The sequence below is a fragment of the Oncorhynchus tshawytscha genome, unplaced genomic scaffold (assembly GCF_018296145.1).
Source record: "Oncorhynchus tshawytscha isolate Ot180627B unplaced genomic scaffold, Otsh_v2.0 Un_contig_9142_pilon_pilon, whole genome shotgun sequence".
Lineage (NCBI taxonomy): Eukaryota > Metazoa > Chordata > Actinopteri > Salmoniformes > Salmonidae > Oncorhynchus > Oncorhynchus tshawytscha.
Window position 1 is genome coordinate 2099 of NW_024608719.1, and position 18870 is coordinate 20968.

At 48.2% G+C, this 18870-nt stretch overlaps 1 protein-coding gene across 1 annotated transcript in view; it reads left to right on the forward strand.

Annotated features, from left to right (window-relative positions):
• Positions 1–203: 203 nt before the first annotated feature.
• The window catches only part of LOC112217983 (sperm-associated antigen 1A-like), a gene marked incomplete at its 3' end in the record, with an annotated part of 73178 nt that continues 54511 nt past the window's right edge, over positions 204–18870 (forward strand). The window contains exons 1-5 of the mRNA XM_042313562.1: positions 204–265; positions 466–571; positions 888–1018; positions 9324–9430; positions 10805–10922. Of these exons, the coding sequence (XP_042169496.1) occupies positions 253–265; positions 466–571; positions 888–1018; positions 9324–9430; positions 10805–10922 (475 nt within the window). The remainder of the gene's footprint in view (positions 266–465; positions 572–887; positions 1019–9323; positions 9431–10804; positions 10923–18870) is intronic.

Below are 18870 nucleotides of genomic sequence, written 5' to 3' on the forward strand. Positions count from 1 at the left end.
GAATAAGACCAGTGTAGTTTTTTCCTGCTGTGTAATTCGTGTATGGGATCCAGGAATCATGCCTAGACAATATTATCACTCTGTATTGCAGGTTTGATGTCGACAAGGAGCCTGATAAAAGACCATATTATCAATATTATCACTCTGTATTGCAGGTTTGATGTCGACAAGGAGTGTGATAAAATTGATGGAAATTTAAAAAAGGATCCCCCTGCAATTGTAAACTCTAGACATCCAAAAATCAGGAGCAAAATGGATACAACAGGTGAAAGATATATTTGTTTCTCATTCGACTGTGTCATTAGTGTCCCAGAGATGCTATTTAGTTTTAACAGTTACACAAAGTGTAAATAAATGAATTGTGTTGTTCGGTAGTTATATCGTGAATTCATGTACATTTTGAAGTAGGTCTTTATTTGACTATTCTTGCTCAGTCATCTTGATAGAATGTGTATGTTCTTGTAGCGTTGACTGAACAGGAGAAAGTCCTCGTTGCCAACCGTGAGAAGGATAAAGGCAACGAGGCCTTCAAGGCCAACGACTATGAGGAAGCTGTGGTGTATTATACAAGGTCAGACCCTATAACTTAACACTAATAGCTATCTCACTTTGAGGCTTTAGGGATGGTCATTACCGTCAAGCTAAGTTGATGCTAGTATCTTTTAGTGAATGCATATTCAATGGGTTTAATTCCTTTGTCTTGAGTTCAGCTTTAAACCATAGAGATACATTTATATTCATAGAGATACTAGTGGAGCTCTGTCATAATTCCTTATTCAATGTTTATATTACTCAAGCACTCGGTGGGAAGGTCTCATCCAATAGCCAGTCTTCAGGACTGCTAAATGAGGTCCGTCTCTCTTCTCTCCATGTCTCGTTCTCACCAGGAGTCTGTCAGTGGTACCAACCGTAGCCGGCTACAACAACAGAGCCCAGTCAGAGATCAAACTGCAACACTGGCACAATGCCCTGAACGACTGTCAGAAGGTACTGGAAATGGAACCAGACAATATGAAAGGTACTGACCCACTAGAGATAGAGCCAGACAATATGAAAGGTACTGACCCACTAGAGATAGAGCCAGACAATATGAAAGGTACTGTCCAGACAATATGAAAGGTACTGACCAGACAATATGAAAGGTACTGACCAGACAATATGAAAGGTACTGACCCACTAGAGATAGAGCCAGACAATATGAAAGGTACTGACCAGACAATATGAAAGGTACTGACCAGACAATATGAAAGGTACTGACCCACTAGAGATAGAGCCAGACAATATGAAAGGTACTGTCCCACTAGAGATAGAGCCAGACAATATGAAAGGTACTGTCCAGACAATATGAAAGGTACTGACCCACTAGAGATAGAGCCAGACAATATGAAAGGTACTGACCCACTAGAGATAGAGCCAGACAATATGAAAGGTACTGTCCCACTAGAGATAGAGCCAGACAATATGAAAGGTACTGTCCAGACAATATGAAAGGTACTGTCCAGACAATATGAAAGGTACTGACCCACTAGAGATAGAGCCAGACAATATGAAAGGTACTGTCTAGACAATATGAAAGGTACTGTCCAGACAATATGAAAGGTACTGACCCACTAGAGATAGAGCCAGACAATATGAAAGGTACTGTCCAGACAATATGAAAGGTACTGTCCAGACAATATGAAAGGTACTGACCCACTAGAGATAGAGCCAGACAATATGAAAGGAACTTCCCCACTAGAGATAGAGCCAGACAATATGAAAGGTACTGTCCAGACAATATGAAAGGTACTGACCCACTAGAGATAGAGCCAGACAATATGAAAGGTACTGACCCACTAGAGATAGAGCCAGACAATATGAAAGGTACTGTCCAGACAATATGAAAGGTACTGTCCAGACAATATGAAAGGTACTGACCCACTAGAGATAGAGCCAGACAATATGAAAGGTACTGTCCCACTAGAGATAGAGCCAGACAATATGAAAGGTACTGACCCACTAGAGATAGAGCCAGACAATATGAAAGGTACTGTCCAGACAATATGAAAGGTACTGACCCACTAGAGATAGAGCCAGACAATATGAAAGGTACTGACCCACTAGATAGAGCCAGACAATATGAAAGGTACTGTCCCACTAGAGATAGAGCCAGACAATATGAAAGGTACTGTCCAGACAATATGAAAGGTACTGACCCACTAGAGATAGAGCCAGACAATATGAAAGGTACTGTCCAGACAATATGAAAGGTACTGTCCAGACAATATGAAAGGTACTGACCCACTAGAGATAGAGCCAGACAATATGAAAGGTACTGTCCCACTAGAGATAGAGCCAGACAATATGAAAGGTACTGACCCACTAGAGATAGAGCCAGACAATATGAAAGGTACTGTCCCACTAGAGATAGAGCCAGACAATATGAAAGGTACTGACCCACTAGAGATAGAGCCAGACAATATGAAAGGTACTGTCCAGACAATATGAAAGGTACTGACCCACTAGAGATAGAGCCAGACAATATGAAAGGTACTGTCCAGACAATATGAAAGGTACTGACCCACTAGAGATAGAGCCAGACAATATGAAAGGTACTGTCCAGACAATATGAAAGGTACTGTCCAGACAATATGAAAGGTACTGACCCACTAGAGATAGAGCCAGACAATATGAAAGGTACTGTCCCACTAGAGATAGAGCCAGACAATATGAAAGGTACTGACCCACTAGAGATAGAGCCAGACAATATGAAAGGTACTGTCCCACTAGAGATAGAGCCAGACAATATGAAAGGTACTGTCCAGACAATATGAAAGGTACTGACCCACTAGAGATAGAGCCAGACAATATGAAAGGTACTGACCCACTAGATAGAGCCAGACAATATGAAAGGTACTGACCCACTAGAGATAGAGCCAGACAATATGAAAGGTACTGACCCACTAGAGATAGAGCCAGACAATATGAAAGGTACTGTCCAGACAATATGAAAGGTACTGACCCACTAGAGATAGAGCCAGACAATATGAAAGGTACTGACCCACTAGATAGAGCCAGACAATATGAAAGGTACTGTCCCACTAGAGATAGAGCCAGACAATATGAAAGGTACTGTCCAGACAATATGAAAGGTACTGACCCACTAGAGATAGAGCCAGACAATATGAAAGGTACTGTCCAGACAATATGAAAGGTACTGTCCAGACAATATGAAAGGTACTGACCCACTAGAGATAGAGCCAGACAATATGAAAGGTACTGACCCACTAGAGATAGAGCCAGACAATATGAAAGGAACTTCCCCACTAGAGATAGAGCCAGACAATATGAAAGGTACTGTCCAGACAATATGAAAGGTACTGACCCACTAGAGATAGAGCCAGACAATATGAAAGGTACTGACCCACTAGAGATAGAGCCAGACAATATGAAAGGTACTGTCCAGACAATATGAAAGGTACTGTCCAGACAATATGAAAGGTACTGACCCACTAGAGATAGAGCCAGACAATATGAAAGGTACTGTCCCACTAGAGATAGAGCCAGACAATATGAAAGGTACTGACCCACTAGAGATAGAGCCAGACAATATGAAAGGTACTGTCCAGACAATATGAAAGGTACTGACCCACTAGAGATAGAGCCAGACAATATGAAAGGTACTGACCCACTAGATAGAGCCAGACAATATGAAAGGTACTGTCCCACTAGAGATAGAGCCAGACAATATGAAAGGTACTGTCCAGACAATATGAAAGGTACTGACCCACTAGAGATAGAGCCAGACAATATGAAAGGTACTGTCCAGACAATATGAAAGGTACTGTCCAGACAATATGAAAGGTACTGACCCACTAGAGATAGAGCCAGACAATATGAAAGGTACTGTCCCACTAGAGATAGAGCCAGACAATATGAAAGGTACTGACCCACTAGAGATAGAGCCAGACAATATGAAAGGTACTGTCCCACTAGAGATAGAGCCAGACAATATGAAAGGTACTGACCCACTAGAGATAGAGCCAGACAATATGAAAGGTACTGTCCAGACAATATGAAAGGTACTGACCCACTAGAGATAGAGCCAGACAATATGAAAGGTACTGTCCAGACAATATGAAAGGTACTGACCCACTAGAGATAGAGCCAGACAATATGAAAGGTACTGTCCAGACAATATGAAAGGTACTGTCCAGACAATATGAAAGGTACTGACCCACTAGAGATAGAGCCAGACAATATGAAAGGTACTGTCCCACTAGAGATAGAGCCAGACAATATGAAAGGTACTGACCCACTAGAGATAGAGCCAGACAATATGAAAGGTACTGTCCCACTAGAGATAGAGCCAGACAATATGAAAGGTACTGTCCAGACAATATGAAAGGTACTGACCCACTAGAGATAGAGCCAGACAATATGAAAGGTACTGACCCACTAGATAGAGCCAGACAATATGAAAGGTACTGACCCACTAGAGATAGAGCCAGACAATATGAAAGGTACTGACCCACTAGAGATAGAGCCAGACAATATGAAAGGTACTGTCCAGACAATATGAAAGGTACTGACCCACTAGAGATAGAGCCAGACAATATGAAAGGTACTGACCCACTAGATAGAGCCAGACAATATGAAAGGTACTGTCCCACTAGAGATAGAGCCAGACAATATGAAAGGTACTGTCCAGACAATATGAAAGGTACTGACCCACTAGAGATAGAGCCAGACAATATGAAAGGTACTGTCCAGACAATATGAAAGGTACTGTCCAGACAATATGAAAGGTACTGACCCACTAGAGATAGAGCCAGACAATATGAAAGGTACTGTCCCACTAGAGATAGAGCCAGACAATATGAAAGGTACTGACCCACTAGAGATAGAGCCAGACAATATGAAAGGTACTGTCCAGACAATATGAAAGGTACTGACCCACTAGAGATAGAGCCAGACAATATGAAAGGTACTGACCCACTAGAGATAGAGCCAGACAATATGAAAGGTACTGTCCAGACAATATGAAAGGTACTGTCCAGACAATATGAAAGGTACTGACCCACTAGAGATAGAGCCAGACAATATGAAAGGTACTGTCCCACTAGAGATAGAGCCAGACAATATGAAAGGTACTGTCCAGACAATATGAAAGGTACTGACCCACTAGAGATAGAGCCAGACAATATGAAAGGTACTGACCCACTAGATAGAGCCAGACAATATGAAAGGTACTGTCCCACTAGAGATAGAGACAGACAATATGAAAGGTACTGTCCAGACAATATGAAAGGTACTGACCCACTAGAGATAGAGCCAGACAATATGAAAAGTACTGACCCACTAGAGATAGAGCCAGACAATATGAAAGGTACTGTCCAGACAATATGAAAGGTACTGACCCACTAGAGATAGAGCCAGACAATATGAAAGGTACTGTCCCACTAGAGATAGAGCCAGTCAATATGAAAGGTACTGCCCCACTAGAGATAGAGCCAGACAATATGAAAGGTACTGCCCCACTAGAGATAGAGCCAGACAATATGAAAGGTACTGTCCAGACAATATGAAAGGTACTGACCCACTAGAGATAGAGCCAGACAATATGAAAGGTACTGTCCCACTAGAGATAGAGCCAGACAATATGAAAGGTACTGACCCACTAGAGATAGAGCCAGACAATATGAAAGGTACTGACCCACTAGAGATAGAGCCAGACAATATGAAAGGTACTGTCCCACTAGAGATAGAGCCAGACAATATGAAAGGTACTGACCCACTAGAGATAGAGCCAGACAATATGAAAGGTACTGTCCAGACAATATGAAAGGTACTGACCCACTAGAGATAGAGCCAGACAATATGAAAGGTACTGACCCACTAGATAGAGCCAGACAATATGAAAGGTACTGTCCCACTAGAGATAGAGCCAGACAATATGAAAGGTACTGTCCAGACAATATGAAAGGTACTGACCCACTAGAGATAGAGCCAGACAATATGAAAGGTACTGTCCAGACAATATGAAAGGTACTGTCCAGACAATATGAAAGGTACTGACCCACTAGAGATAGAGCCAGACAATATGAAAGGTACTGTCCCACTAGAGATAGAGCCAGACAATATGAAAGGTACTGACCCACTAGAGATAGAGCCAGACAATATGAAAGGTACTGTCCAGACAATATGAAAGGTACTGACCCACTAGAGATAGAGCCAGACAATATGAAAGGTACTGACCCACTAGAGATAGAGCCAGACAATATGAAAGGTACTGTCCAGACAATATGAAAGGTACTGCCCAGACAATATGAAAGGTACTGACCCACTAGAGATAGAGCCAGACAATATGAAAGGTACTGTCCCACTAGAGATAGAGCCAGACAATATGAAAGGTACTGACCCACTAGAGATGGAGCCAGACAATATGAAAGGTACTGTCCCACTAGAGATAGAGCCAGACAATATGAAAGGTACTGTCCAGACAATATGAAAGGTACTGACCCACTAGAGATAGAGCCAGACAATATGAAAGGTACTGACCCACTAGATAGAGCCAGACAATATGAAAGGTACTGACCCACTAGAGATAGAGCCAGACAATATGAAAGGTACTGACCCACTAGAGATAGAGCCAGACAATATGAAAGGTACTGTCCAGACAATATGAAAGGTACTGACCCACTAGAGATAGAGCCAGACAATATGAAAGGTACTGACCCACTAGATAGAGCCAGACAATATGAAAGGTACTGTCCCACTAGAGATAGAGCCAGACAATATGAAAGGTACTGTCCAGACAATATGAAAGGTACTGACCCACTAGAGATAGAGCCAGACAATATGAAAGGTACTGTCCAGACAATATGAAAGGTACTGTCCAGACAATATGAAAGGTACTGACCCACTAGAGATAGAGCCAGACAATATGAAAGGTACTGTCCCACTAGAGATAGAGCCAGACAATATGAAAGGTACTGTCCCACTAGAGATAGAGCCAGACAATATGAAAGGTACTGACCCACTAGAGATAGAGCCAGACAATATGAAAGGTACTGTCCAGACAATATGAAAGGTACTGTCCAGACAATATGAAAGGTACTGACCCACTAGAGATAGAGCCAGACAATATGAAAGGTACTGTCCAGACAATATGAAAGGTACTGTCCAGACAATATGAAAGGTACTGACCCACTAGAGATAGAGCCAGACAATATGAAAGGTACTGACCCACTAGATAGAGCCAGACAATATGAAAGGTACTGTCCCACTAGAGATAGAGACAGACAATATGAAAGGTACTGTCCAGACAATATGAAAGGTACTGACCCACTAGAGATAGAGCCAGACAATATGAAAAGTACTGACCCACTAGAGATAGAGCCAGACAATATGAAAGGTACTGTCCAGACAATATGAAAGGTACTGTCCCACTAGAGATAGAGCCAGACAATATGAAAGGTACTGACCCACTAGAGATAGAGCCAGACAATATGAAAGGTACTGACCCACTAGAGATAGAGCCAGACAATATGAAAGGTACTGTCCCACTAGAGATAGAGCCAGACAATATGAAAGGTACTGACCCACTAGAGATAGAGCCAGACAATATGAAAGGTACTGTCCAGACAATATGAAAGGTACTGACCCACTAGAGATAGAGCCAGACAATATGAAAGGTACTGACCCACTAGATAGAGCCAGACAATATGAAAGGTACTGTCCCACTAGAGATAGAGCCAGACAATATGAAAGGTACTGTCCAGACAATATGAAAGGTACTGACCCACTAGAGATAGAGCCAGACAATATGAAAGGTACTGTCCAGACAATATGAAAGGTACTGTCCAGACAATATGAAAGGTACTGACCCACTAGAGATAGAGCCAGACAATATGAAAGGTACTGTCCCACTAGAGATAGAGCCAGACAATATGAAAGGTACTGACCCACTAGAGATAGAGCCAGACAATATGAAAGGTACTGTCCAGACAATATGAAAGGTACTGACCCACTAGAGATAGAGCCAGACAATATGAAAGGTACTGACCCACTAGAGATAGAGCCAGACAATATGAAAGGTACTGTCCAGACAATATGAAAGGTACTGTCCAGACAATATGAAAGGTACTGACCCACTAGAGATAGAGCCAGACAATATGAAAGGTACTGTCCCACTAGAGATAGAGCCAGACAATAATAAAGGTACTGTCCAGACAATATGAAAGGTACTGACCCACTAGAGATAGAGCCAGACAATATGAAAGGTACTGACCCACTAGATAGAGCCAGACAATATGAAAGGTACTGTCCCACTAGAGATAGAGACAGACAATATGAAAGGTACTGTCCAGACAATATGAAAGGTACTGACCCACTAGAGATAGAGCCAGACAATATGAAAAGTACTGACCCACTAGAGATAGAGCCAGACAATATGAAAGGTACTGTCCAGACAATATGAAAGGTACTGACCCACTAGAGATAGAGCCAGACAATATGAAAGGTACTGTCCCACTAGAGATAGAGCCAGTCAATATGAAAGGTACTGCCCCACTAGAGATAGAGCCAGACAATATGAAAGGTACTGCCCCACTAGAGATAGAGCCAGACAATATGAAAGGTACTGTCCAGACAATATGAAAGGTACTGACCCACTAGAGATAGAGCCAGACAATATGAAAGGTACTGTCCCACTAGAGATAGAGCCAGACAATATGAAAGGTACTGTCCCACTAGAGATAGAGCCAGACAATATGAAAGGTACTGACCCACTAGAGATAGAGCCAGACAATATGAAAGGTACTGACCCACTAGAGATAGAGCCAGACAATATGAAAGGTACTGTCCCACTAGAGATAGAGCCAGACAATATGAAAGGTACTGACCCACTAGAGATAGAGCCAGACAATATGAAAGGTATGACTGAAGCTCATGTCCCTGACTGACAGCGTTATGTTTTAAAGCTCATGTCCCTGACTGACAGTGTTGTTTTTTAAAGCCCATGTCCCTGACTGACAGCGTTGTGTTTTAAAGCTCATGTCCCTGACTGACAGCGTTGTGTTTTAAAGCCCATGTCATGTCCCTGACTGACAGCGTTGTGTTTTAAAGCTCATGTCCCTGACTGACAGCGTTGTGTTTTAAAGCTCATGTCCCTGACTGACAGCGTTGTGTTTTAAAGCTCATGTCATGTCCCTGACTGACAGCGTTGTGTTTTAAAGCTCATGTCCCTGACTGACAGCGTTGTGTTTTAAAGCTCATGTCCCTGACTGACAGCGTTGTGTTTTAAAGCTCATGTCCCTGACTGACAGCGTTGTGTTTTAAAGCTCTCCTCCGCAGGGCCACAGTGCTGAAACAACAGGGGAACTATCAGAGGGCGGCTGAAGACCTGAGGAACGTCCTGCAGACCGAACCACAGAACATCACTGCTACTGTTAGTGTCTCACACACACCACACCAGACCACACACACACACAAACACACACACACACATACACACACACACACATACACCACACACACACGCGCACACACACACACACACACACGCACACACACACCACACACACACCAGACCACACACACACACACCAGACCACACACATACACACACACACCACAAGTTACTTTAACCATTCTGTTCCCTCCACAAAATGAATGACACCACCAGGACTCCTGTTTATTCAACAGACGTTACCGTAGTGACCATCAGACTGTACCGTAGTGACCATCAGACTGTACCGTAGTGACCATCAGACGGTACTGTAGTGACCGTCAGGACTCCTGTTTATTCAACAGACGTTACCGTAGTGACCGTCAGACGGTACCGTAGCGACCGTCAGACGGTACTGTAGCGACCGTCAGACGGTACTGTAGCGACCGTCAGACGGTACCGTAGTGACCATCAGACTGTACCGTAGTGACCATCAGACTGTACCGTAGTGACCATCAGGACTCCTGTTTATTCAACAGACGTTACCGTAGTGACCATCAGACGTTACCGTAGTGACCGTCAGGACTCCTGTTTATCCAACAGACTGTACCGTAGTGACCGTAAGACGGTACAGTAGTGACCGTCAGACGGTACAGTAGTGACCATCAGACGTTACCGTAGTGACAATCAGATGTTACCGTAGTGACAATCAGACTTTACCGTAGTGACCGTCAGACGTTACCGTAGTGACCGTCAGGACTCCTGTTTATTCAACAGACTGTACCGTAGTGACCGTAAGACGGTACAGTAGTGACCGTCAGACGTTACCGTAGTGACCGTCAGACGTTACCGTAGCGACCGTCATACGTTGCCGTAGCGACCGTCAGACGGTACCGTAGCGACCGTCAGACGTTACCGTAGCGACCGTCAGACGTTACCGTAGTGACCGTCAGACGGTACCGTAGCGACCATCAGACGTTACCGTAGTGACAATCAGACGTTACCGTAGCGACCATCAGACGGTACCGTAGCGACCATCAGACGGTACCGTAGCGACCATCAGACGTTACCGTAGTGACCGTCAGGCGGTACCGTAGTGACCGTCAGACGGTACCGTAGCGACCATCAGACGTTACCGTAGTGACCGTCAGGCCTGGAATGAAGGATTTGGACTTAACTTGTCTTCAGTCGTGTCACATTTCAAAGGAACGTTACGTCCAGGAAGTCCTGAATCGACTGGTGCTCCTGTTGTATCAACCTGTCTTCATCTGCATAACATGTTGTTTGACTGTGTTTTCAATCTAATGGAACAATGGGATCAACTATTTCCCAAGTCTTCTTTTCTGCTTTTCCGTCACACATCCTGGCCCACAGAAACTTCTGGTTGAGGTGGATAAGAAACTAATCCAGTGTCAACCGGAGACGGCACGTAAAAGCAAGAAGATCCTGATTCAGGAAGTGGAGGAGGATGAGACACGGGAAGAGCAGAGAGGTGAGTGACCGATCACTTCACCTACTTAGTGAGATTGAACCATTATACCTCTCCGATGGAAGTGACTGACCTCCAGCCCAGTCCTGGAGACCACCAGTTAGAAGTGACTGACCTCCAGCCCAGTCCTGGAGACCACCAGTTAGAAGTGACTGACCTCCAGCCCAGTCCTGGAGACCACCAGTTAGAAGTGACTGACCTCCAGCCCAGTCCTGGAGACCACCAGTTAGAAGTGACTGACCTCCAGCCCAGTCCTGGAGACCACCAGTTAGAAGTGACTGACCTCCAGTCCAGTCCTGGAGACCACCAGTTAGAAGTGACTGACCTCCAGTCCAGTCCTGGAGACCACCAGTTAGAAGTGACTGACCTCCAGCCCAGTCCTGGAGACCACCAGTTAGAAGTGACTGACCTCCAGTCCAGTCCTGGAGACCACCAGTTAGAAGTGACTGACCTCCAGTCCAGTCCTGGAGACCACCAGTTAGAAGTGACTGACCTCCAGCCCAGTCCTGGAGACCACCAGTTAGAAGTGACTGACCTCCAGCCCAGTCCTGGAGACCACCAGTTAGAAGTGACTGACCTCCAGCCCAGTCCTGGAGACCACCAGTTAGAAGTGACTGACCTCCAGCCCAGTCCTGGAGATCACCAGTTGGTTTTTAATGATATGGTAGTTGACCTGGAGTAGCCTGCTTCACAGGCCCTGTACTGTGGTGTACAGTCTGTCAACAGTCAGTCAACATCAAACTGACTGTTCTATAAAACAACATTCAGATGGTTCACAATTCAACAGTCAGAAAAACAACTTCAACCCCTTTTTCTCATGTTTCTATAACAACAGAAACATGCAAATGAGAAAAACAACTCCACCCCAATTTTCTCATGTTTCTATAACAACAGAAACATGCAAATGAGAAAAACAACTCCACCCCAATTTTCTCATGTTTCTATAACAACAGAAACATGCAAATGAGAAAAACAACTCCACCCCTTTTCCTCATGTTTCTATAGCAACAGAAACATGCAAATGCAAGTCTAAGGCAATGAGTAGAGTTAGAGAGACATATTATTACCATGAGAAGGGGACATAGGTGTTGTAGTTTGTTCCTTAAACACCCAACAAGTGTTTAACCAGATCAGATGATGACTGATCCTAGACCTACTAAACAAAGAGGTTATTATATTACATTAAGGCTGGCTGGCTGGTCGGTTGCAAGGCTGGCTGACTGGCTGGCTGGCTGGCTGGTTGGTTGCCTGGCTGGCTGGCCTGGCTGGCTGGCTGGCTGGCTGGCTGGTTGGTTGGTTGCCTGGCTGGCTGGCTGGTTGGTTGCCTGGCTGGCTGTCTGGCTGGTTGATTGGCTGGTGGTTGGCTGGTTGGTTGGTTGCCTGGCTGGCTGGCTGGTTGGTTGGTTGCCTGCCTGGTTGGTTGGTTGGTTGCCTGCCTGGCTGGTGGTTGGTTGCCTGGCTGGCTGGCTGGTTGGTTGGTTGGCTGGTTGGTTACCTGGTTGGTTGGCTGGCTGGCTGGTTCCCTAAGTGATCCAGAATCATTATCCTTAAGACCTAACAGACCTGACAGCCTGCTGCATTTTCCAAACACCACACCTGTCTGGGTTTACCCCAGAGAGCTACTGTGGGTCTGTGCTGTGGGTCTGTGCTGTGGGTCTGTGCTGTGTGTCTGTGCTGTGTGTCTGTGCTGTGTGTCTGTGCTATGGGTCAGTGTCTGGCTGTGTGTCTGTGCTGTGTGTCTGTGCTGTGGGTCTGTGCTGTGCGTCTGTGCTGTGGGTCTGTGCTGTGGGTCTGTGCTGTGGGTCAGTGTCTGGCTGTGTGTCTGTGCTGTGGGTCTGTGCTGTGGGTCAGTGCTGTGGGTCAGTGCTGTGGGTCTGTGCTGTGGGTCTGTGCTGTGGGTCAGTGTCTGGCTGTGTGTCTGTGCTGTGGGTCTGTGCTGTGTATCTGTGCTGTGAGTCAGTGCTGTGGGTCAGTGTCTGGCTGTGGGTCTGTGCTGTGGGTCTGTGCTGTGTGTCAGTGCTGTGTGTCTGTGCTGTGGGTCTGTGCTGTGGGTCTGTGCTGTGGGTCTGTGCTGTGGGTCAGTGGCTGGCTGTGTGTCTGTGCTGTGGGTCTGTGCTGTGTATCTGTGCTGTGAGTCAGTGCTGTGGGTCAGTGTCGGGCTGTGGGTCTGTGCTGTGGGTCTGTGCTGTGTGTCAGTGCTGTGTCTGTGCTGTGGGTCTGTGCTGTGTCTGTACTGTGTGTCTGTGCTGTGGGTCTGTGCTGTGTGTGTGCTGTGTGTCTGTGCTGTGGGTCAGTGTTTGGCTGTGTGTCTGTGCTGTGGGTCAGTGTTTGGCTGTGGGTCTGTGCTGTGGGTCAGTGTTGGGCTGTGTGTCTGTGCTCTGGGTCAGTGTTAGGTTGTGTGTCTGTGCTCTGGGTCAATGTGTGTCTGTGCTGTGTGTCTGTGCTGTGGGTTAGTGTTTGGCTGTGTGTCTGTGCTGTGGGTCAGTGTCTGGCTGTGTGTCAGTGTTTGGCTGTGTGTCTGTGCTGTGGGTCAGTGTTTGGCTGTGTGTCTGTGCTCTGGGTCAATGTTTGGCTGTGTGTCTGTGCTGTGGGTCAGTGTTGTGCTGTGTGTCTGTGCTCTGGGTCAATGTTTGGCTGTGTGTCTGTGCTGTGGGTCAGTTTCTGGCTGTGTGTCTGTGCTCTGGGTCAGTGTTTGGCTGTGTGTCTGTGCTCTGGGTCAATGTCTGTGCTGTGGGTCAGTGTTTGGCTGTGTGTCTGTGCTGTGGGTCAGTGTCTGGCTGTGTGTCTGTGCTGTGGGTCAGTGTCTGGCTGTGTGTCTGTGCTGTGGGTCAGTGTCTGGCTGTGTGTCTGTGCTGTGGGTCAGTGTCTGGCTGTGTGTCTGTGCTGTGGGTCAGTGTTCTGGCTGTGTGTCTGTGCTGTGGGTCAGTGTCTGGCTGTGTGTCTGTGCTGTGGGTCAGTGTCTGGCTGTGTGTCTGTGCTCTGGGTCAGTGTCTGGCTGTGTGTCTGTGCTGTGGGTCAGTGTCTGGCTGTGTGTCTGTGCTGTGGGTCAGTGTCTGGCTGTGTGTCTGTGCTGTGGGTCAGTGTTAGGCTGTGTGTCTGTGCTGTGGGTCAGTGTCTTGCTGTGTGTCTGTGCTGTGGGTCAGTGTCTGGCTGTGTGTCTGTGCTGTGGGTCAGTGTTAGGCTGTGTGTCTGTGCTGTGGGTCAGTGTCTTGCTGTGTGTCTGTGCTGTGGGTCAGTGTCTGGCTGTGTGTCTGTGCTGTGGGTCAGTGTTAGGCTGTGTGTCTGTGCTGTGGGTCAGTGTCTTGCTGTGTGTCTGTGCTGTGGGTCAGTGTTAGGCTGTGTGTCTGTGCTGTGGGTCAGTGTCTGGCTGTGTGTCTGTGCTGTGGGTCAGTGTTAGGCTGTGTGTCTGTGCTGTGGGTCAGTGTCTGGCTGTGTGTCTGTGCTGTGGGTCAGTGTCTGGCTGTGTGTCTGTGCTGTGGGTCAGTGCCTGCTGTGTGTGTCTGTGCTGCGGGTCAGTGTTAGGCTGTGTGTCTGTGCTGTGGGTCAGTGTCTGGCTGTGTGTCTGTGCTGTGGGTCAGTGTTAGGCTGTGTGTCTGTGCTGTGGGTCAGTGTCTTGCTGTGTGTCTGTGCTGTGGGTCAGTGTTAGGCTGTGTGTCTGTGCTGTGGGTCAGTGTCTGGCTGTGTGTCTGTGCTGTGGGTCAGTGTTAGGCTGTGTGTCTGTGCTGTGGGTCAGTGTCTTGCTGTGTGTCTGTGCTGTGGGTCAGTGTTAGGCTGTGTGTCTGTGCTGTGGGTCAGTGTCTGGCTGTGGGTCAGTGTCTGGCTGTGTGTCTGTGCTGTGGGTCAGTGTTAGGCTGTGTGTCTGTGCTGTGGGTCAGTGTCTGGCTGTGTGTCTGTGCTGTGGGTCAGTGTCTGGCTGTGTGTCTGTGCTGTGGGTCAGTGTCTGGCTGTGTGTCTGTGCTGTGGGTCAGTGTTAGGCTGTGTGTCTGTGCTGTGGGTCAGTGTCTGGCTGTGTGTCTGTGCTGTGGGTCAGTGTTAGGCTGTGTGTCTGTGCTGTGGGTCAGTGTCTGGCTGTGTGTCTGTGCTGTGGGTCAGTGTCTGGCTGTGTGTCTGTGCTGTGGGTCAGTGTTAGGCTGTGTGTCTGTGCTGTGGGTCAGTGTTAGGCTGTGTGTCTGTGCTATGGGTCAGTGTCTGGCTGTGTGTCTGTGCTCTGGGTCAGTGTCTGGCTGTGTGTCTGTGCTGTGGGTCAGTGTTAGGCTGTGTGTCTGTGCTGTGGGTCAGTGTCTGGCTGTGTGTCTGTGCTGTGGGTCAGTGTTAGGCTGTGTGTCTGTGCTGTGGGTCTGTGCTGTGGGTCTATGGGTCAGTGTCTGGCTGTGTGTCTGTGCTGTGCTGGGTCAGTGTCTGGCTGTGGGTCTGTGCTGTGGGTCAGTGTCTGGCTGTGTGTCTGTGCTGTGGGTCAGTGTCTTGCTGTGTGTCTGTGCTGTGGGTCAGTGTCTGGCTGTGTGTCTGTGCTGTGGGTCAGTGTCTGGCTGTCTGTCTGTGCTGTGGGTCAGTGTTAGGCTGTGTGTCTGTGCTGTGGGTCAGTGTCTGGCTGTGTGTCTGTGCTCTGGGTCAGTGTCTGGCTGTGTGTCTGTGCTCTGGGTCAGTGTTGGCTGTGTGTCTGTGCTGTGGGTCAGTGGGTCTGTGTGTGGGTGTGCTGTGTGTCTGTGCTGTGGGTCAGTGTCTGGCTGTGTGTCTGTGCTGTGGGTCAGTGTTAGGCTGTGTGTCTGTGCTGTGGGTCAGTGTTAGGCTGTGTGTCTGTGCTGTGGGTCAGTGTTAGGCTGTGTGTCTGTGCTGGGTCAGTGTCTGGCTGTGTGTCTGTGCTCTGGGTCAGTGTCTGGCTGTGTGTCAGTGTGTGTGGCTGTGTCTGTGCTGTGGGTCAGTGTCTGGCTGTGTGTCTGTGCTGTGGGTCAGTGTTAGGCTGTGTGTCTGTGCTGTGTGTCTGTGCTGTGGGTCAGTGTCTGGCTGTGTGTCTGTGCTGTGGGTGTCTGGCTGTGTGTCTGTGCTGTGGGTCTGTGTGTCTGTGCTGTGGGTCAGTGTCTGGCTGTGTGTCTGTGCTGTGGGTCAGTGTCTGTGCTGTGTGTGTGCTGTGTCTGCTGTGGGTCAGTGTTAGGCTGTGTGTCTGTGCTGTGGGTCAGTGTCTGGCTGTGTGTCTGTGCTGTGGGTCTGTGCTGTGGGTCAGTGTCTGGCTGTGTGTCTGTGCTGTGGGTCAGTGTCTGGCTGTGTGTCTGTGCTGTGGGTCAGTGTGCTGGCTGTGTGTCTGTGCTGTGGGTCAGTGTCTGGCTGTGTGTCTGTGCTGTGGGTCAGTGTTAGGCTGTGTGTCTGTGCTGTGGGTCAGTGTCTGCTGTGTGTCTGTGCTGTGGGTCAGTGTTAGGCTGTGTGTCTGTGCTGTGGGTCAGTGTCTGGCTGTGTCTGTGCTGTGGGTCAGTGTCTGGCTGTGTGTCTGTGCTGTGGGTCAGTGTCTTGCTGTGTGTCTGTGCTGTGGGTCAGTGTAGGCTGTGTGTCTGTGCTGTGGGTCAGTGTCTGGCTGTGTGTCTGTGCTGTGGGTCAGTGTTAGGCTGTGTGTCTGTGCTGTGGGTCAGTGTCTGGCTGTGTGTCTGTGCTGTGGGTCAGTGTCTGGCTGTGTGTCTGTGCTGTGGGTCAGTGTCTGGCTGTGTGTCTGTGCTGTGGGTCAGTGTCTGGCTGTGTGTCTGTGCTGTGGGTCAGTGTCTGGCTGTGTGTCTGTGCTGTGGGTCAGTGTTAGGCTGTGTGTCTGTGCTGTGGGTCAGTGTCTGGCTGTGTGTCTGTGCTGTGGGTCAGTGTCTGGCTGTGTGTCTGTGCTGTGGGTCAGTGTTAGGCTGTGTGTCTGTGCTGTGGGTCAGTGTTAGGCTGTGTGTCTGTGCTATGGGTCAGTGTCTGGCTGTGTGTCTGTGCTCTGGGTCAGTGTCTGGCTGTGTGTCTGTGCTGTGGGTCAGTGTTAGGCTGTGTGTCTGTGCTGTGGGTCAGTGTCTGGCTGTGTGTCTGTGCTGTGGGTCAGTGTTAGGCTGTGTGTCTGTGCTGTGGGTCAGTGTTAGGCTGTGTGTCTGTGCTATGGGTCAGTGTCTGGCTGTGTGTCTGTGCTCTGGGTCAGTGTCTGGCTGTGTGTCTGTGCTGTGGGTCAGTGTCTGGCTGTGTGTCTGTGCTGTGGGTCAGTGTCTTGCTGTGTGTCTGTGCTGTGGGTCAGTGTCTGGCTGTGTGTCTGTGCTGTGGGTCAGTGTCTGGCTGTCTGTCTGTGCTGTGGGTCAGTGTTAGGCTGTGTGTCTGTGCTGTGGGTCAGTGTCTGGCTGTGTGTCTGTGCTGGGTCAGTGTCTGGCTGTGTGTCTGTGCTCTGGGTCAGTGTTAGGCTGTGTGTCTGTGCTGTGGGTCAGTGTCTGGCTGTGTGTCTGTGCTGTGGGTCAGTGTCTGGCTGTGTGTCTGTGCTGTGGGTCAGTGTCTGGCTGTGTGTCTGTGCTGTGGGTCAGTGTTAGGCTGTGTGTCTGTGCTGGGTCAGTGTTAGGCTGTGTGTCTGTGCTGTGGGTCAGTGTTAGGCTGTGTGTCTGTGCTGTGGGTCAGTGTCTGGCTGTGTGTCTGTGCTCTGGGTCAGTGTCTGGCTGTGTGTCAGTGCTATGGGTCAGTGTCTGGCTGTGTGTCTGTGCTGTGGGTCAGTGTCTGGCTGTGTGTCTGTGCTGTGGGTCAGTGTTAGGCTGTGTGTCTGTGCTGTGGGTCAGTGTCTGGCTGTGTGTCTGTGCTATGGGTCAGTGTCTGGCTGTGTGTCTGTGCTATGGGTCAGTGTCTGGCTGTGTGTCTGTGCTCTGGGTCAGTGTCTGGCTGTGTGTCTGTGCTGTGGGTCAGTGTCTGGCTGTGTGTCTGTGCTGTGGGTCAGTGTTAGGCTGTGTGTCTGTGCTGTGGGTCAGTGTCTGGCTGTGTGTCTGTGCTCTGGGTCAGTGTCTGGCTGTGTGTAACATGGGTCAGTGTCTGGCTGTGTGTCTGTGCTGTGGGTCAGTGTCTGGCTGTGTGTCTGTGCTGTGGGTCAGTGTCTGGCTGTGTGTCTGTGCTGTGGGTCAGTGTCTGGCTGTGTGTCTGTGCTATGGGTCAGTGTCTGGCTGTGTGTCTGTGCTCTGGGTCAGTGTCTGGCTGTGTGTCTGTGCATCAGTGTCTGCTGTGTGTCTGTGCCATTAGCTAACTCAACCCCCCACTGTAAATCCCTGACTGGGGATTTGTTCTCTAATCCAACAGTCAAATCCCTCATGCTAATGGCTGCGTTGATCAGGATGCTATAAAGCCTCAATGAGCTATCTGCCATTCCCCCTCTGTCTCAGTAATATAACATCCTACTGACTATCTGCCATTCCCCCTCTGTCTCAGTAATATAACATCCTACTGACTATCTGCCATTCCCCCTAGCCCCTGTCTCAGTAATATGACATCATACTGACTCTCTGCCATTCCCCCTCTGTCCCAGTAATATAACATCCTACTGACTATCTGCCATTCCCCCCCCTGTCTCAGTAATATGACATCATACTGACTATCTGCCATTCCCCCTAGCCCCTGTCTCAGTAATATGACATCCTACTGACTATCTGCCATTCCCCCTCTGTCTCAGTAATATAACATCCTACTGACTATCTGCCATTCCCCCTCTGTCTCAGTAATATAACATCCTACTGACTATCTGCCATTTCCCCCTAGCCCCTGTCTCAGTAATATGACATCCTACTGACTATCTGCCATTCCCCCTCTGTCTCAGTATAACATCCCTGACTGCCATTCCCCCTAGCCCCTGTCTCAGTAATATGACATCATACTGACTATCTGCCATTTCCCCCTAGCCCCTGTCTCAGTAATATAACATCCTACTGACTATCTGCCATTCCCCCCCTGTCTCAGTAATATAACATCCTACTGACTATCTGCC